This window comes from Dunckerocampus dactyliophorus, chromosome 12, assembly GCF_027744805.1.
Source record: "Dunckerocampus dactyliophorus isolate RoL2022-P2 chromosome 12, RoL_Ddac_1.1, whole genome shotgun sequence".
In the NCBI taxonomy this organism is placed as follows: Eukaryota; Metazoa; Chordata; class Actinopteri; order Syngnathiformes; family Syngnathidae; genus Dunckerocampus; species Dunckerocampus dactyliophorus.
In genome coordinates this window covers 4,334,251-4,355,194 of record NC_072830.1, presented here as the reverse complement: position 1 = coordinate 4,355,194, position 20,944 = coordinate 4,334,251, and the positions used below count along the sequence as shown (strand labels likewise).

General features: G+C 42.9%; 1 protein-coding gene across 3 annotated transcripts in view; it reads left to right on the top strand.

The window, feature by feature from the left end:
• Positions 1-20,944, top strand: part of cadm2b (cell adhesion molecule 2b) — a 156,118-nt gene that overhangs the window by 126,378 nt on the left and 8,796 nt on the right. For all 3 annotated transcript variants that reach the window (XM_054793554.1, XM_054793551.1, XM_054793553.1), the window contains 5 exons: positions 3,727-3,879; positions 4,097-4,234; positions 16,365-16,523; positions 16,794-16,884; positions 20,648-20,826. In XM_054793554.1, the coding sequence (XP_054649529.1) occupies positions 3,727-3,879; positions 4,097-4,234; positions 16,365-16,523; positions 16,794-16,884; positions 20,648-20,826 (720 nt within the window). The remainder of the gene's footprint in view (positions 1-3,726; positions 3,880-4,096; positions 4,235-16,364; positions 16,524-16,793; positions 16,885-20,647; positions 20,827-20,944) is intronic.

Sequence of the window (20,944 nt, the reverse complement as noted above, 5' to 3'; positions counted from 1 at the left end):
TGTTTTGCTTGATGGTGGCCATGTTTTTCAACCAACCTTGCTTAAATTTGACACACATGTGCTTGTCAGTGCCCTAAAGGTGTGTAGCAAATTTTGCTATGATTGGGCTAAACACCCTAAAGTTACAGCGGATGTTTTGTAGCGCACATTGAGCTGTGTGGGAAATTCATCAAGTCAGTCCAACTTATGGAGTGGAATAACAGCGCCACCATGTGGTGTATTTGTCGGAAAAATAATAGCACAGACAACACAGTGGGGGTGCATGTTCTGACCAATTGTCATCCTTTTGTGTGCAGCGCTTCAGGAGTAGACGAGTTACACCATTGGGTATCCTCATTTTTTTCACATGACTGTAAATGGCATTAGTGGCGCCCCCTAGGGGTTGTGCTCCAAATACTTTGGAAGACATGCTAGCATACATGCAATACAGACATTGTCAAAGTTTTCTCGTCATAAGACATTATCAACGACTTCTGGACAATTAACTACTAAGTCCTGTCCTGTCATGTCCCTGCAAAGATGTTTTGCTTGATGGCGGCCATGTTTTTCAACCAACCTTGCTCATATTTGGCACACATGTGCTTGTCAGTGCCCTAAAGGTGTGTACCAAATTTGGTGGCAATTCACACTCAAAAGTTACAGTGGGGGTTTTGTAGTGCTGTGTGAGAAACTCAACAAGTCAATCCAACTTCTGTGGTTTAATAACAGCGCCACCATGCCGTGTATTTGTCAGAAAAATAATAGCACAGGTAACACAGTGGGGTTGCATGTTTTCACCAATTTTCACCCTTTTGTGCGCAGCACTTCAAGAAAAGATGACGAACAAATACGAGAGCAAGGGTCACGGCACGTTCTTGTCTAAGAGAAGCCATGCTCTCTCTCAGGAGGAGTCCCATGTGTTTGCTGTCACGGCGTGCGGTGCAAACATGACTTAGCATCAGCGGGCAGCAGGTGGGCCGGGGGGAACGGTCCTGTCTGTTTTACTGATTGGAGACAGCCTTGGCGAGGCGTCCATGTGTGGAGATGTAGTGCGCATTAAGCTGCCAGGCTGCAAGGCCCGCGCGTGTACAAGGTCAGCGTGCAGATTTATGCCTCCTCCTCCTCCGGAGCACAATGAAGAGCGAGCGAGCAACACGGGCTTTCGGGGAAATGAACCTTTTCATCACATTGATTTCCTCAAGCGCCGGCTAAAACAATCTTTGTCAGACGCTGACATTTGGCTCTGATTGTGACGGATCTGCCCCCGGCTTGGGCCCGCATGTCTCGGCCTGCGGGCGGCGGCGACGCTAATAGCGGGATTCACCTCCTCCCCCCCACCTGCGTGGGTAATAGATTACACTTAACTTGGCTTTATTCAACCTGTGAACGTGTCAGCGAGGAGGGCTGTTGGCTTGCTGCACTCGTACATCGCTCACGTCTGCACGTGTCTCGTGGAAAAATCAATAGTTCCCCCTGAGAACACTTCCTGTTGGTCCTCAGCGTCGTGCATATTCATGATTCATCTTGTATGCTGGTCAATGGATGATGTACCGCGTTGCCATTGCCGCAGTTCAATAAAACTACACAGGATCTGTCCAACACAAGAACCCTACTGATTTTATCCAAGACATGGTGCCCGTGGCATCAAGGACAAAGGTCAGATTAGGTCAGGTACCTTTTATTATTGTTTTTTTTTATTTATTCATTTTAAACTTATTTTGTAGTAATAACATGCTTATATATTGTAATGTATTTATTTGTTTTTGTCTAATTTGAAATACTTTTTAAATTAGTCTTATTTTATTTATTTATGACTAAAAGTATTTAATTAATACATTTAAAAATTAAGAAAATTAATAATGAATTCATAATAAAATAATAATAAATGATGAATTAATTAAGAATATCAGTAAAAATAAATACATCTATTTATAAATAACATTTATTATAATGCCTTTCGCAGCAAGACAAAAGGCACTTCACTACTGTCCCATACAGTGGCACCTTGGCAAACAAGTGGCCCAAAAAACATGCAAGTTGTCCTGGTCTGATTCTTTGCCCTGAACTCAGAGCCAAAAATTGGGTACAAGTTGCTAGTTAACGGCAGCCCCCGACCATGGCTGTAAAGCCAGCAGTGCTAGCATCAACTAGCATTCGTACCGCACTAGCGAGTCAACACATTAGCAAAACGCACACACACCACAGCGATCCAATCCATCTTATTTATCAATGTATTGTGTAAAACTAAGACAGGAACAACATTCACGAAATTAATACAGACCCATTATCCACCAGCACGAGCCCAGACTTGTCTTCCAGAGAAACCGCACACCGAACAAACACGCACATTAGCACTCAATAAGGCCATCAAACCTTACCTTTATGCATTCCCACATAGTATCAGCATTTGGGACCAAATATGAGGTGAAAGGAAAAGGGTAAAAATACAGTATAGTAGTCCATTTGTGTGAATTTCTCTTGGAGATGAATAAAGTATCTCTCTGTGCAGCACGTGAGAACGGGAAAAGGTACGTTCCTGGACGGTCAAACAAAGTGGGACATGAAGCATTCAAAAGCTGGGGGATTTCTAACTGTATATTATTTTTGAACCCACCATCCACCAGTATGAGCCTGGACTTTGCTTTTCAGATAGGTTGTGTACGGAACAAATGAGAACATTAGAACTCAATAAGGTCAGCAAATCTTGCCTTTATGCATTCCCACGTAGTATCAGCACTTGGAACCAAATGTGAGGTGAAAGAAAAAGGGTAAAAAAAATAAATAGTCTATCTGTGCAGCATGGGACAAAGTTAGCAGGTGCGTTCAAGGACTGTCAGTTCAAGGACTGGGCTCAAACACAGCTCGCATTGAACACGCAAAAACTGTGGGATTTCTAACGGTACAATGTTTTTTTAACAAAATAATGGCCCATATTTCCAAAATTGTTATCCCTTTACATAAACCTTGATTTGGTTATCGTAGTTGCGCATCGAATCATTGACCACAAAGAGATTTACATCCCTACTTATTACTAAAAACCTTTTTCATCTGCGATTAAATATGATTAATTCTGAGTTAACTGTGGACAAAATGCGATTGATCGTGATTAAATATTTTAATTGGTCGACAGCCCTAATTTAAATTATTATAGATTTGGTTTAAGTGTAAAGATACTTTGTCGAAATAGCTCTAACGGTACAGGCCAATGTTTTTGAACACACACAACAGAAGTGATGGTCCCGACCCCATTAATAAGGCACAAAATTCCACTGAATAACCCTGTCAAGGCACACCTGTGAAGTGAAAACCATTTCAAGTGACTACCTCATAAAGCTCATTGAGAGAACACCATGGGTTTGCGGCGCTATCAAAAAAAATACATAAAATATAAGTCTAAAATATAAGACATATTTAGAGTTATTTCACATGTTTTCGCTAAGTACATCATTCCACATATGTTTATTCATAGTTTTGAGAATCCAAGCTTTGGCTGTGTTCAGAGCGCTTGATTTTGAAAGAAATATGATGTAATTGTTTGCTGGGTGTAAGTGTATACTTTAAGTGGCGGTGAGTTATCAGTGGGGGTCCAAGCGGCAAACGTCAGCGAGGTGATTCTGAAGTGTTCATGCGAGTGAAAATCAATAGAAGTTGCAATCTTGTAATCTCAGACGCTGAGATTATTTCTGATCTTGTTTTTTTCATCGTGTTTAACGGACTGTCCTGTGCATGTGGCCCTTGTCCGTGCAGCTCTGCGGGACAACCGGATTGAGCTGGTGCGAGCATCGTGGCAGGAGCTCACCATCAGGATCAGCGACGTGAGCCTGGCGGACGAGGGCCAGTACACGTGCTCACTCTTCACCATGCCCGTCAAGACCACCAAGGCCTTCCTCACCGTCTTAGGTCAGCGTTCATCACTGTCACTTCCACTCCCGTCCATGACTGCCAGTTTAAGTGACCGCTACCGCCATCTTGTGGCGTTCATCAAACACGACATCAGGCATTAGAGGCCCAGCGGTTATTCACCTTTATCGACCACAAAGGAGACTTTGCAGTCAATTGGTGCATTTAGGGTATGTCAGTAAGGTAAAACTCTGTAATATTTGTATTATCCAATCAGGAGTACCGGAGCGGCCAGAGATCACGGGTTTCACTAGTCCCGCCTTGGAGGGCGAAGTCATCACTCTGACCTGCACCACGACGGGCAGCAAGCCGGCCGCCAACATCCGGTGGTTCAGGAATGACAAGGAGGTCCAAGGTAAGCAGTCATTCATTCACTCACTCATTCATACATTCATTCGTTCATTAAGAGGTGTGTTTGCTCCGCTAGTATGGTTCGTTTGGTCAAGTGTGAAGGCCATCATCCCAAGCCTAGTCTGCACCAAGACTGCTCAAGAGATGGGTCTCGGTAGCTCCTCCCTGAGCTATCACTTTATCACGGTGGAGGAGTTTGTGTGTCCCAATGATCCTAGGAGCTAAGTTTTCAGGGGCTTTTATGCCCCTGGTAGTGCCACCCAAGACAAGCAGGTGCTAGGGGAAACCAAACAGACAAAGAGTAGCTCAGAAGACCCCAAGCCAAGGCCAGGCCAAGCGGCATGCAGCTTTAGCAGTCACCAGATGCTGTGGGACTATCTTGGTTGACACGACTCTGTAGCATCGCGTGGACATCGACAGTGGTGCCTCTTCTTTGGCAGACCGGGGCGGTGGTTCCCCTTTTTAAGAAGGGACACCGGAGGGTGTGCTCCAACTATGGTGGGATCACACTGCTCAGCCTTCCTGCTAAGGTCTACTCAGGGGCACTGGAGAGGAGGGTCTGCTGGATAGTTGAACCTTGGATTAAGGAGGAGCAGTGTGGTTTTTGTCCTGGAACTGTGGAACAGCTCTACACTCTCGGCAGGGTTCTTGAAGGTGCATGGCAGTTTGCCCAACCAGTCTACACGTTTTGTGGACTTGGAGAAGGCTTTGGATCGTATCTCTTGAGGAATCCTGTGGGGGTTACCCTGGAAGTATAAAGTATCGGACCAGATGATTCGGTTGCTTGGTCCACATCGCTGACAGTAAGTTGGAGTTGTTTCCAGTGAGGCTTGGACTCCGCCAAGGTTTCCCTTTGTCACCGATTCTGTTCATTGCCAGGGCGTTGAGAGGATCCGCTTTGGTGGCTGCTGGATCAGATCCCTACTTTTTGTGGGTGATGTGTTCCTGCTGCCTTCATAAGATGGATGGATGGATGATTACACTCTTTCCTAACACTCACCAAGTGCCTGCATGTTGTGTTTTATTGCTTTCCTCACTCTTATTTTTTGCTGTTTGGGGGAAAAAAACAAACAAAGACCAACATCTTAAAGAAACAAATGTTTTTTATCCTCACTTTTGAAGCGCGCATCTCTTTAAAGTCATTCCAGTCGGCCGCCGAGACGCGGCGTTGCTCTTTATATTGAAGATTTGCCTTCTGTTGCCGCCTCCGTCTGTCGGGCCGGCCGTGTGATTGATGGCAGCGCGGCCGGGATGTGAAGCCTTCTTGTTGAGATGGAGCACACGTTCGATTCCTGAAGGGCCAGCGAGGGGGTGTGGGCGCTGTCCATCTCAGGCGAGACGATGCGCCTTTTTTGTGGAGCAATTCGTCAAAAGTTAGCCACAAACTTTTGATTTTGAACACAGGACACAACATTAGGCACACCTGCATCCCCGGAACAATCCCAAACATTACTTGTAACAAAATAATAACGCTCTGTTGTGAGATGGATAATATGTTTATTATTGTGCTTGTAGTTTGCAGTGATGTACACCTGAGCAAAAACATGTGCAATATTGAGAACATCAAATTTAATTACATTAAAATAAATAAATTCAATACTTGAATGAAATAAACAAAACATGTTGGTTTATTTTTGTATTTTAGAATTTTAGAGTTTTGTTTTGGAGCATTGTGGGAATAAAATGCAATAATTAAATGAATTGTGAGAAAATGTGTAAAATTTATAACTTAATAAGAATTAAACAGAAAATTTGGGTAAAATTATGATTTTTTTTTTAGCCTTAGGAAAAGTTAATGTTCAATTATGCAGTGAAAGTTTTGAGTATTGCACAATATATAGTTGTGTATATACAGCCAAACTTGTCTATAGCGGCCACTAGAGGGAGTCTGCAAATGTGGCCGCTATAGACAGGTGGCCTCTATAGACAGGTTGGCATCCAGTTTGAATGTTGACCAGTAGAGGAAAAAAAAAGGAAAAAAAGGGAAAAAATAATAATAATGTTGACCAGTAGAGGGCACTGCGGACTGCGGACACCTCTTGTTCTTCCAAGTGTACTTTGTAGGTCTACATGACAATGTAGTGCAATCATAGCCAAGGTTTTTACTTACTAAAAGGAAGCTAGAGGCTTAATAATAACTGATAGAATATATCCACGACCCACAGAACAAAGCTGTGCTAGTAATGTCTTACGCTTGTTTTTAATATTTTACTTTTTATACGTCAGAGTGTCATTACAGCTTTAGTTTATCAGGAAGTGACGGTGGGCGTCCCGAGCAGGAGAGCTAGGCTCAGTGCTAGCTGTGAGTTTGGAGAGAGTTGGGAAGTGTGTTTATGTTGGCGTGGATGTAAAGTCCTGCAGTGTTCTCCGCTGTTAATAAAGCCATTAAAGTGCATCGGCGACGTGAGTCTCTCCTTCCCCACAACAAGCGGCATTACAGTATTGACCAGTGCACACCAGGAAATAAACGGTGTCATTTCTTACAGGCATTGGCTGGACAGCTATGTAGTGGGGCTTGTTTAACCTTTGCCTTGTGGGCAAGCAGGAAGGAGAGACGATGCTGAGAGATGTGTGTGTGTTCTGAGCTGCTGTCTGGTGGCCGCGTTCAATAAATAAAGTTGGCAGAAGCAACAGGAGAAGTTTCCTTCTTTGCTTCGGAGCTGAATAACACTGACAAGTTAACAGACGAGTAGCGAACGGAAAAGAAGACGGCTTTTTTTGTGTCGAATACAGAAGATGAGGACTTTGATGGATTTGTGGATGAGGATTGATCAAAAATAACGTGAGTACATTCTAAAATACTTCAATTAAGTACAACCGAACTCAGTTTTGCTCCCGCTGCCGCATGCATGCTAGCGTATGTTTTTTTTTTTATTGTAGCGTCGCTGGGAGCACGTCCTGTTCCCAGCCTACTTTGCGGTAATGTTTTGGTGCAAATGCTCTTAAAGTTACATGTTTGACCAGGAAATAGCAAGCTCAAAAGAAGACGGCTTTTTTATGTGGAACAACTGACAGTTTGTGTGGATCTTGTGAATGATTGTGACTGAGCTAGGACTCAGTAATTAAAGTCTACACACGACGGCTTCATTGATTGAAAAAACAAACTTTTTTGTGCATGAAGCTTCTACTTGAGTCGGTAATTTGGCCGCTATACGTGGTCAGATATTGACCAAGGGAGACAAAATGGGTGGACAGGTGACTGCTATACACAGGGTCTATAACATGTAAATTTGCTGCGGGGGATTTTTCGGTGGCTGCTATAGGCAGGTGGCCGTTCTATAAAGGTGGCCGCTAAGACAGGTTTGACTTATAACTATATAATATGTATTTAACAAATTGTAATCATTGAGTGGAAAAAATAATTCTATGAGGAAAAAACTGTGTAATATTTATAACATAAATATGAAAATAATTTAATAAGAATTAAACAAAAAATGTGGTCAAATTCAGAATTTTTTTGCCTGAAGAGCTGTCGATGTTCCATTATTCAGCGAAATGAGAGAGGTTTTGCCGGAATATTGCACAATATATAGCTCTATATTTTTAACACATTGTAATCATTTAATGAGGGGAAAAATGGATTCCATGGGGGGAAAATGTGTTAATATTGATGACATTAAATTATAATTATCATCAAATTATAAATATAATTAAACTATAACTATTTTCGTAAGATTTAAACAGAAAATTTAGGTCAAATTCAGACTTTTTTTTCCCTTAGGAAAGGTCAATGTTCCATTATGCAGTGAGAAGGTTTGTCAGAATATTGCACAATATGTAGTTCTATATTTTCTAACAAATTGTAATTATTTAATTGGGGGGGGAATGAATTCTAAGAGGGAAAAACGTGTAATATAGATAACATTCATTCACGCATCTTCTATGCTGCGTAATCTTCACTGGGAGCCTATCCCAGCTGACTTTGGGTGAGAGGCGGGGTACACCCTGGACTGGTCACCAGCCAATCACAGGGCATATATATATATATATATATATATATATTTATTTATAACATATATTTTTTAAAATAATTTAATAAGAATTCAAACAAATCAATTGAATCTGAATTTTTTAACCTGAGAAGAGGTCAGTGTTCCATTATACTGCGAGACAAGAGAAGGTTTGTCGAAATATTGTATAACACATAGTTTTCTCTATTTTCTTTAACAAATTGTAATCATGTAAGGAAAAAAGTGATATAATATTGTGACAATGAAATCATCATTTGATAAGAGTGAAAGAGAAATGTTTGGTCATATTCCGAATGTTGTGCTGCACTCGTGTACGTGGAGGTGTGCTTATACTTGCGAATCCACGTGCGAACTGGTTGGGCGAACACGGCGGCAGTGATCCACGCGTCTGTCACACGGAGAACAAAGCAGCGTCTCAGGCCTGCACTTAAAAATGTGATTTTCCATGTCAAAGTGTCACTGAGGGGGAACGTCAATCAACGCCAAGCATCTCCTTTTTTTGTTTTTTTTGGTTCTGCTTTTCAAGCTTTACTTTCCCGAGGACGAGAGCTGGCAGCAGCATGTTGTGCCTTCATTGACGCCAGCGTGAGCTGCCACTCACACACGTCCTCCACCACGTCTTACATTTATTTTACGCTCCAATCATTTGTTTTTCCAACAATTCCTAACACAGACGTGCTCAATTTATCAAGCTGAGATTGCAAATGTCTTCACGTGTCGAACATTTGTTTGCACAAATGATTTGTGTCGGCCAACAGACGTCAAATTCATGCTTGAATACATAACATGGACTTTTTTAAGATGTGTTATTAATGTCAGGAGGAGCAGTGATATTCTCTATCATCTATTCGCTATCTAAAGTAACAAGTTACTGATGTACATCAGGTTTTTTTCATATTTGATAGGACAATAATACTCCTCCTAATTAAATTCAATTCAATTATTTACATACTGTTTGTTTGGTATTAGTGATTTATTAAGATAAAGGTAATTCATTCCTTTAAAAAAGAAAAACTATTTTGAGAATGAAAATGAAAATGATTGTTTATATGTAAAAAAAAAAATTGAGAGTTATGAAAAAGTGAGGATAAAATGTATGATTTTTAATAAAGTTAAGTTATACTGTACTACTATATACTACAAAAATTATACTACTACAATTTTATTGTCCATCCATCCATCCATTTTCTATACCGCTTCTTCCTCATTGGGGTCGCGGGGGCATGCTGGAGCCTATCCCAGCTGACTTCGGGCGACAGGCGGGGTACACCCTGGACTGGTCGCCAGCCAATCGCAGGGCACATATAGACAAACAACCATTCACACTCACATTCATACCTATGGACAATTTAGAGTTGCCAATTAACCTCAACTGCATGTTTTTGGAATGTGGGAGGAAGCCGGAGTACCCGGAGAAAACCCACACGCACACGGGGAGAACATGCAAACTCCACACAGAAATGCCCAAGGGAGAATCGAACCCAGGTCTTCCCGATCTCCAGGCTGTTACTGTGTTGGCCAACGTGCTAACCACTAGACCACCGTGCGGCCAATTTTATTGTAATTAAATGTAATTTTTAAAGTAATTTTTTAAAGTGCTTAAAGAGCATAATGAGAAAAAAGTGGGTAAAATTAATATTTTAATGAAATAAAGGTTTTATTTAAAAATATATAATTATACGGCTATTATACTACTACAATTTTAATTTAATTTAATTTAATTTAAGTGTGAAAGTAATTTTTTAAAGTGCCGAAAGAGTTTTTTTAATAATAGAAAATATGATAATTATACTACTGTAACTAAAATTAAATTAATGCAGTTTGTTTGATATTAGTGATATACAGTATTATGGTAAGGTTGTTTTTTTTTTTTTTAAAGATTTTGAGAAAAAATTTGAAAAGAGTATTATCAGAAAAAACACAAAAATGTCATTTTTAATGAAGTAAAAAAAAAATCATAATATTAAATAGGATAATAAAATTACTACTACTACTACTACAATAATATAAAATGAAATGGAAGTTTATTTGATATTGGTGATTTATTTAAGGGAAAGGTCATTTATTTTTTACAAATCAATATTTTACGTAAAAAAAGAAGATAAAATAGTATCAGAAACAAGTGAAACTAAAAAAAAGAATAGAATTGTCACGCCGTGAACTTGGTTGGACCCAAAAAGGCAGACAGGCAGGGTGGTGTCAAAAAGGAAGTCCTTTAATAGTTCGTACCACAACAAAAAGAAGGAAAAAAAAAGGGATAACAACAAAAATCTATGGTGCAGGGCAAACAGTAACAAAATAGCACCACGAAGGAAGCGAACCGAACATAAAGACTGCCAAACTCCAAACGGGAGGGCTAACAGGGAGAAGCTACCGAACTGGCAGGAAGGCAATAGAAAAAAGACAGTATATACTGTATCTACCGTGTAAGGTCAAGGATGAAGACGGGCAGCAAGAATGCGTCTGGGAAGATGACGATGGCTTGTGGCGTGAGTCCATGAAGGTCAATCAAACGACGCCTTCCTGCTGCCACAGGTGTGAATATAAAGAGGCAGCTCTGATTAGGAACACCTGTGGCTCGTTCAGTAGCTTCACCCATCAAGGTGGCCCTGCAATGAGAAACACCTGAGAAACCAAATCCAAAACAAACAGAGACCAATAGGTAGCTCACCTGCAGCACCAGAGTGGTGTCACTGCAAAGCGTGACAGTATTCCCCCCTCCCAATTAAGTGGCACCCCTCGAAGGGTTACCTGGTTTGTCGGGGAATTGCTGATAAAAGTCGGCAAGAAGGGAGACGTCAAGAATAAGAGAACGAGAGACCCACGAACGTTCCTCTGGGCCGTATCCCTCCCAGTCGATAAGATACTGTACGCCCCTGCCCCGCTTCCTGGCATCCACAATAGATTTGACCGTAAATGCAGGATGGCCATCCACCAACCGAGGAGGAGGAGGAGGCACTGCTGGAGGGCTGAGCTCGCAGGAGGAGACAGGCTTCATGAGGGACACGTGGAACACCGGGTACCTCTTGAGAGATGGCGGAAGCTTCAGTCTGGCTGACACAGGGTTAACCATACGGATGACCTCAAAGGGTCCAATGAATCTGGGTGCCATCTTTTTGGATTCTCCGGCCAACGAAAGGTCCCGTGAAGACAACCAAACCTTCTGGCCAGGCTTGTATTCGGGAGCAGGCTTGCGATGTCGGTCCGCCAACCTCTGGTTCCGTTTGGCGGTGCGCATAAGTGCAGCCCGGGTGTCTCGCCACACCCGGTGGACCCGGCGCAACAGGGTGGCCACAGAAGCCACAGATGATTCTTTCTCCTGGGAGGGGAATAGGGGAGGCTGGAAGCCGTGGGCTACGTGGAATGGGGAGAGACCCGTCGAAGAGCATACCAACGTATTGTGGGCATATTCCACCCAAGGCAGATAGCGGGACCAGGAAGTGGGATGCTGGTGGCACACACACTGCAAGGCTGCTTCCAAGTCCTGGTTGGCCCTTTCAGTCTGTCCGTTTGATTGAGGATGGTACCCCGACGAAAGACTCACAGTTGCTCCAAGGGTTTTGCAAAAAGCCTTCCAGGTAGCAGCAGCAAACTGCGGGCCTCTGTCTGACACCACATCGAGCGGGATACCATGGATGCGTACCACATGCTGGACCAGAAGTTTAGCTGTTTCGAAGGAGGAGGGTAGCTTGCGGAGTGGGATGAAGTGGGCTGACTTAGAGAACCTGTCGACGAAGGTAAGGACTGTAGTGAAGCCCCTGGAAGCAGGTAGTCCGGTGACAAAGTCCATGGCTATGTGTGACCACGGACGGGAGGGGATGGGGAGTGGCTGCAGCAAGCCTGCCGCTGCTTGATTGGATGACTTGTTCCTCGCGCATACTGAACACGCGGCTACGAAACTCCTGGTGTCAGCATGCAGGGACGGCCACCAGAAGCGCTGTGACAGGAGAAACGCCGTCCGTCTGGCTCCGGGATGACAGGCGAGCTTAGAGGAGTGAGCCCATATGAGGACTTCAGATCGGAGGTTGCGAGGAACAAAGAGTCGATCAGGTGGACATCCGACAGGAGGGGGTGTGTCCTTGTTGACCTCTGCCACTCGCCTCTCCACCTCCCATTGGAGCGCTCCGAGAATCCGGTCTTTAGGTAAAATGGTCTCAGGGGGAGAAACTTCCACCGGAGGGGCGAACACCCTAGAGAGGGCATCGGGCTTCCCATTGAGAGATCCAGGACGGTAAGTGAGGACGAAATGAAATCTAGTGAGGAAGAGGGCCCAACGTGCCTGACGAGGGTTGAGGCGTTGTGCAGCACGAATATAAGAAAGGTTCCGGTGGTCTGTAAAGATGATGAATGGATGAGCCGCCCCCTCGAGCCAGTGCCTCCACTCCTGCAAGGCGAGGACGACCGCCAGGAGCTCTCTGTTACCAATGTCATAATTGCGCTCCGCAGAATTAAGGCGTCTGGAGTAGAAGGCGCAGGGGTGCAACTTTTGGTCCGAGCTAGAGCGCTGGGAGAGTACGGCCCCAACCCCTGTATCAGACGCATCCACCTCGACAAAGAAAGGGAGAGACGGGTCAGGGTGAACCAACACAGGAGCAGATGTAAAACACGACTTTAAACGCCTAAAAGCAGTGTCAGCCGCTGGGGTCCAGACAAAGGGAACCTTAGAAGATGTTAGCTTATTTAAAGGCTCTGCGACCTTGCTGAAGTTCTGTATAAAGCGCCTATAAAAGTTGGCGAACCCCAGAAACCTCTGCACAAGCTTTTTAGATGTCGGAGTCGGCCATTCGACCACCGCCTCAACTTTGGCGGGATCGGGTCTGAGTTGGCCCTTCTCCACAATAAACCCCAAGAACGGCACGGAGGAGGAATGGAATAAACATTTTTCGGCCTTGACAAACAGACGGTTGGCTAATAATCTTTGGAGCACCAAGCGAACGTGTTGATGGTGAGTAGAAACAGAGGGGGAAAAAATAAGGATATCGTCAAGATATACAAAAACAAAGCGCCCAATCATGTCCCTTAGCACATCGTTGATGAGACTCTGGAAGACGGCAGGGGCGTTAGTTAGGCCAAATGGCATGACGCAGTACTCAAAGTGCCCCAGTGGGGTGTTGAAGGCCGTCTTCCACTCGTCACCCTGGCGAATACGTACTAAGTGATAGGCATTCCTCAAATCTAGCTTAGAGAAGATGACTGCACTGTGGAGAGGAGTAAAGGCTGAATCAAGGAGAGGAAGTGGGTACTTGTTCCGGACAGTAATATGGTTAAGGGCGCGAAAATCGATGCAGGGTCGCAACGAGCCATCCTTCTTTTTAACGAAGAAGAACCCAGCCGCCAGAGGAGAAGACGATGGACGTATGTGACCTGCCGCGAGAGAAGAGGAAATATAATCCTCGAGTGCCTTCTGTTCAGGTTGAGAGATGTTATAAAGACGACTAGAGGGAAGAGGTGCACCTGGCAACAACTCAATGGAGCAATCATAAGGCCGGTGAGGAGGAAGAGACATAGCACGATCCTTACAAAAAACTTTGTGGAGTGAGTGATATTCCTTGGGCACTAAAGTGAGGTCAGGAGGAGCCGGTGGAGGACGATTGGCGTGAGAAGCGGGTGTAGCAGCAGAGCGCAAACAGTGACTGTGACAAAGATTACTCCAATTGGTAACTTTAAGTATAGCCCAATCAATTGTGGGGCTGTGCTGTTTAAGCCATGTGAGGCCAAGGACCACCGGAGCTGAACGTGATGGGATTATCAAAAAACTAATGGTCTCCCGATGGTTACCCGCAAGGAGAAGAGTACAGGGAATAGTCTGGCTAGTAATGCTAGCAAGATGGCCACCATCAAGTGAGCGCACAGTCTTAGCAGACGGTAACAACACAGTAGGAATGTTATAATGCTTTACTAACTCACAGTCAATAAAATTATCGTCTGCTCCTGAGTCAACAAGAGCCTTTATGGATAATGCTTCTCGCCCCCATGACAGCGTACCTTCGATCTGGAGACGTCCGACCACAGTTGAGCCCTTTGAAGGTCTCTCGCTGGAGGAAGGCGATCGGCGCCCTCCAGGGCGAACCGGACAACCAGCGAGCGAGTGATCCGCCTCCCCACAGTAGAGGCACAAATGGAGGCGCAGCCGCCGGCTCCTCTCGGTCGATGACAGGCGATTGGCTCCCAGCTGCATGGGCTCGATTCCGCTGGAATCCCCCGAAGACGGTCCACTGACATCCGAAGGAGGAAGGAGGGGATCCGGAAGGGTTGATGGTGATGCCCGTTGTGGAAAGGTGGGGGTCTCCATTCGGCGTTGGAATGAGCGTTCCCGCAGCCGACCATCCAACCGAAGAGACAAAGCGATCAGCTCCTCCAATGATCTTGTCTCGTCCCGTGCTGCAAGCTCGTCCTGAAGGCGGGAGCTGAGGCTTCCTAGGTAGCTGCAGCGTAGTGCCTTCTCGTCCCAGTCGCTTTCGGCCGCGAGAATGCGGAACATGACAGAGTGGTCCGCGACAGAGGAGTTGCCCTGGCGGATGGAGAGAAGGCGCATGCCAGCCTCTCGCTCTCGCATCGGGTGGTCGAATACTTTCTTCATCTCTGTCACAAACAGGGGTAAGTTGTCACGTAGCTCTGTTTTCTTTTCGCAGATGGCCAACGCCCAACTGGCAGCGCGCCCCGAAAGGAGGCTAAGCATGTATGCTACCCTTGCGGAGTCTGTGGCGTATGTGCTTGGTTGTTGTGCAAATATGAGGGAGCACTGGTGCACGAACAACCCGCACTGACCAAAATCACCTCCAAACCTTGCCGGGTGGGGCATGCTGGGTTCCCGGACGGAGGAACTGGGCAGCATGAAGGAGGGTGTGACTGGGACAGCATGTAAGGGCTGGTCTTCAGAGGAGGTGGCCTGGGCAAGTGTCCGGACATGAATGTCTTTAAGGAGGGTCGACATGTCTTCTAGGACTTGCTCATGGCGGCTAATAGTCTGGCCATGAGCCTTGAGTGCCAAAAAAATCTTTTCCTGCTCTGCAGGGTCCATCAGTGTGGTCGTTTGATTCTGTCACGCCGTGAACTTGGTTGGACCCAAAAAGGCAGACAGGCAGGGTGGTGTCAAAAAGGAAGTCCTTTAATAGTTCGTACCACAACAAAAAGAAGGAAAAAAAAGGGATAACAACAAAAATCTATGGTGCAGGGCAAACAGTAACAAAATAGCACCACGAAGGAAGCGAACCGAACATAAAGACTGCCAAACTCCAAACGGGAGGGCTAACAGGGAGAAGCTACCGAACTGGCAGGAAGGCAATAGAAAAAAGACAGTATATACTGTATCTACCGTGTAAGGTCAAGGATGAAGACGGGCAGCAAGAATGCGTCTGGGAAGATGACGATGGCTTGTGGCGTGAGTCCATGAAGGTCAATCAAACGACGCCTTCCTGCTGCCACAGGTGTGAATATAAAGAGGCAGCTCTGATTAGGAACACCTGTGGCTCGTTCAGTAGCTTCACCCATCAAGGTGGCCCTGCAATGAGAAACACCTGAGAAACCAAATCCAAAACAAACAGAGACCAATAGGTAGCTCACCTGCAGCACCAGAGTGGTGTCACTGCAAAGCGTGACAAGAATATTACAATAAAAAATACGTTTTTTAAGAGAAATTAAATATTATGAATAACGTTTTAGAATTAATAGTAATGTCATTTTGTGTCATTTTTAGTGATAATAGCTGTTGAATAAATTTGTAATCATTTAATGAGGAAGAAAAATGATTTTATGAGGGCAAAACATGCTGTAATATTGTGAAAATAAAATAAGAATTTTATAAATCAGAATAAAGTTGAATTTTTTTTCATTCCGCATATTACGATTAGATAGTTAACCATAAAATAAAATCATGCAGTTTGCTCTTTCAATGTTATCTCTGTGTATTCTCTTTCTCTTTTCCAAAAAGTATCTTATATATAGATACAAGTAGCAAATATTTCAAATACAGTTTAATATAAGTATATTAATAGGAGACAAAAGTTGTATTAAAGTATATTGCAATATAAAATATTCAGTAAAAAAGAATCTCAATTTATGACATGACTTCTCGTAATTTTATGCTTATTTTTGTATTTTTTGGTGTTATCATTTTGATGTATTTTCTTGGCAATATTGCTGAAGCCCGTTTGTCCCTGTCAGGCTCCATGGAGGTGATGTCCACGGGCAAGTCCTTCCTGGTGAGGAGCAGCTTGTACTTCCAGGTGGACAGAGGAGATGATGGCGTGGCCTACACTTGCATGGTGGAACATGTGTCTCTGTCCAACCCCTACATGACCACTGAAGTCCTGCAGGTCCACTGTGAGTCTCACCCACACAACCCACACACATTTCGTAGAAAGCTGGATTATGTTGACTATGTTGATTAGCAATGAGAAGGAAACACTAGACGTGAGATTACACGTATGTGTGCAGGTTTAGCTTTGCATTTCCCTCGGGATTAGTGCAGGATTAGCATGCAGGTAAGGGATTAGCAGCAACGGCAGGCGGGGATGGGAGCTGCCCAATCCCTGGAGAGCCGGATACCGCCTTTATTTTTTTGTCACCACGTTCTGTTCCTCCTCTCTGCAGACGCTCCTCATGTGGAGATCAGACATTCTATGAGCATCCCACAGGAGGGACAGTACTTCAAACTGGAGTGCTTCTCCAGAGGAAACCCCATGTGAGTTGACACACCCTAATAACACCATACCTTTTGTGCTGCACTCTGCTGCAATCCAAATGTGATTTTTTTAATACATAGAATAATGATAAGGTAATGTAACAATATGATGATGTAATTGGTAAGATTTTTTCACAATTGATATAATAATCAGCATAATCATAAATAAATCATAATAAATAGAGACGAGCATAACAAAACAAGTTCAAGACTCTTCTGCCTTGTATTTTGCAAACATCAACTGCTTGTATTGTTTTTTTTAAGTCGCTAATCTTGGTGCATTAAGTTGCTTGCTTAATCCGTTCCATGATTTAATTCCACATACCAAAATGCTGTGGGTTTTTAGCGTTGTTCTCACATTCAAGTGTTTCAAGTTTAGTTTTTTCTTAAGATCAGTTTCTCCCCTCTTGTAGAGAAGTATTGTATGACATTTTGGGGTAGCTGGTAATTGTTAACTTTGTGCATTATTTCAGCGGTTTGGAAAATTTACCAAATCAGCTCATTTTAATCTTTGTGACTTCAAAAATAAGGGATATCTATACACGGCATTATGAATTATCCTCACTGATCTTTTTTGCAGTACATTTAGCGAGTGAAGATTGCTTTTATAGTTATTAACCCATATCTCCACACAATAAGTTAGATATGGTAATACCAGAGAACAGTAAAGAGTGTGGAGGGATTTTTGATCAAGAACAAATTTTGCTTTATTCAATATTGAAGTATTTCTCTCCACCTTATGTTGCATATTTTTGATGTGAGATTTCCAGCTAATTTTTTCATCTATTATGATCGTCCAGAAATGAATTTCCACTCCGTCTATTTGTATTTGGTCGTACGTGTCCTTTCTGCTATTAGCAAATAGCATTATTTTAGTTTTACTTAGGTTCAAGGATAATCTGTTTTTATCAAACCATCTTTTGAATATGGCCATTTCATCTGTGACTTGTTTAAATTCGCCCTTGTGTGCTTTTCCCAGAGCAAAAGGCAGTAGTGTCATCCGCAAATAATACCAACTTTAAGTCTTTTGTCACTTTACAGATATCATTGATGTACAAATTGAACAGTTCTGGTCCCAATATTGACCCCTGGGGTACTCCACACATAATATTTAAAGTTGCAGATGTATATTCTCCTAGCTTTACAAATTGCTTCCTGTTTGCTAGTTAGCTTTTAACCCATTTCAAAACAAATCCTCTGATTCCGTACCTTTCTAATTTTGTTGTTAGGATGTTGTGATTAATTGTATCGAAGGCTTTTGTGAGATCCATAAATACGGCAGCTGCTCACTTTCTGTAGTCTATAGCATTACTAATTTCCTCCGTGATTTCAATCAGGGCCATAGAAGTTGAAATGTTAGCTCTATAACCATACTGACTACCTGCTAGTAATTCATTCTTATTCATAAATGTATGCAACCTGTTATTAAATAGCTTCTCGATGATTTTAGAAAATTGGAGTAATAAGCAAACTGGTCGGTCATGTGTAAATTGATGTTTGTCTCCATTTTTAAAGATTGGAACTACTTTAGCTATTTTCATTTTGTTAGGAAATTTTCCAGTCTGAAATGGTAAATTACTGATATGTGTTAACAGTTCTACGATCTCACTGATCTCAGTTGATGTTTTTGCTTTACAATTATTGCCAATGTCAGTGATTTCCTTTTTAGTTACATCGGTGAGAAACACGGAATTAGGATTCCTATCTATGGTTTCATTCCTTTCCTCCATTGTCCAGGCTTCTGGGATTTCTTCTTCCAGTTTTGGTCCAGTATTGACAAAGTAGCTGTTAAACATTTCAACTACCTCATTCATATCATCCTTATTAGTGTTTCCAACCATAAAATAGTGAGGGTAGTCTGCTTTCTTGGTGCTGTTTTTTATAATAATATAATATTTAAAATGCCCCAAGTTGCTCCAATGTTATTTTTATTCTTATCTAGTAATTGACTATAATGTTCTTTCTTGCACACTCTCAAGATTGTTGTCAACTTATTTTCTTAAGTCTTATATTTTTCCTGCTTCTTGAGTATGTTGTATGATACATTTCCTGTTGAATGTATTCTTCTTCTTGCAGTCATTTTCCACTCCTTTTGTCATCCATGGCTGATTGTTTTTCTTTTGCTTCTTGGACATTTCTCGCTAGGGACAGTTCTTGTCACAGAGCTCCACAGAAGTGTTCAGAAAGTGTTCGTCCACATCTTTTGCACTGTAGACACTCTCCCATCTTTGTTCTTCTAGATCTTTCCTGAAAGCGCTGACGCTCTTCTCTGTGCGCAGTCTTTGAAAGGTCTTTTGGGCCTCCATCTGTCTTTTATTATAATGTCCGTTGTAAATTGTAAACGCTGGAAGGTGGTCGCTGATGTCGTTGATTAACAGGCCACTAGTTGTGTTGTTGTCCAAGTCATTGGTGAATATATTATGGATCAAGGTGGCACAGTGGTTTGTTATTCTGCTTGGTCTGCTGATTTTGGGATATAGACTCAAACCATTCAATGTATCTATGAAGTCATTTATTTCCTTGGACTTATGTGGATTCAGAAGATCAATATTGAAGTCTCCACATGTGAAAGTTGACCTACTGTGTGTCTGTAAAGGTTGTTTTAATCCAATCCTCAAACATTCCAATCCTTGACTTTGGAGTTCTATATAAGCAATTTATTAACACATTTTTGCTTTTTTCTTTACAGATTTCAGTTGTTATAAGATGTTGTCAATAGCAAATGATATATTCTTTACCATTTTTCAGTTCAGATGTTTGTCCACGAACACAGCCACTCCTCCTCCTAGACCAAAAATCCCCAATGATTTGAACATTCTGTGGTGGTCCGAATTGGCTGAGAAATGTGAAAAATATGGAAAAAATCTCGGAAAATGGGGGATTGTGCAAAAATCTGAATAGCTGGCACACCATTCCCGAATGAGCTGAACGATTTGACGCTTGAATGGTTTGAATCGGTTAAAAAATGAAGGAGTTAGCGGCCAAAAAACAGAGGAATAATAATAACTAGTAGAAAAACCAGTGAGAATATTATAACGCAGTCACACAATAGGCGACAAGAAGGAAGAGTTAGTAGTGAGTGTAGTCGTGTTTAGACATAGCATTGTATGTACACAGACTCTTCTTCCTTGCACTTTGCAAACATCAACTGCTTGTATTGTTTCTTGACATCGCCCATCTTAGTGCATCGTTTGACTTCCTTGCTCAATCCGTTCCATAGTTGGATTCCACATCCTGAGATGCTGAAGGTTTTTAGCGTTGTTCTCTCCCTGAGGTCATACTTCTCCTCTCTTGTCGAGACGCATTGTATCACGTTTTTAGGTAGCAGATTACTGTTTGCTTTATGCATCATTTTAGCAGTTTGAAAATCAACCAGATCATCACATTTTAATAGTGATTTTCAAAATAGTGCTCTATACGTATGTTCTCTATACGTGGCATTACAGATTATCTTAATCCTAATCCTTTTTTGCAGTATCTTTAGCGAGTGAAGTGTACTTTTATAGTTAGGTGTGTAAAGGTGACTATAGGGTTGTTATTTCATGCCTAGAGGGCTCTAATAATGTTAAAAGGCGTACTTAGAAGGTCGTGAGCAGGTTTTCTATGTTCTAACTACCAAAATATTCCATTTATAAATAAACAAACATACTTTGCCGAAATTCTGGAACCAATTACCCACCCCAAATTGGCTTAGATCCACTTTATAATCTCTGTTATTGACCTCCACTACAACCTGTCCTGTGTCGTGTCTTGACTTCCCCAGACCAGAACCGGTGCTGTGGTCCAAAGACGGAGGTGAGCTGCCCGACATGGAGCGCATGATTGTGGAGGGGAGAGAGCTCACCATCACCACGCTGAACAAAACGGACAACGGCACGTACCGCTGCGAGGCCAGCAACCACCTGGGGACCAGCAGCGCTGAATATGTACTCTTTGTCTACGGTGAGTGTTTTTTGCTTCTTCTTCTTCTTTCATGCACGTGCCACAGAGAAAAACATGCACAACGCAATAAATAATATCAATATTAGCATGAATAATACAACTGCACCATATAATAATA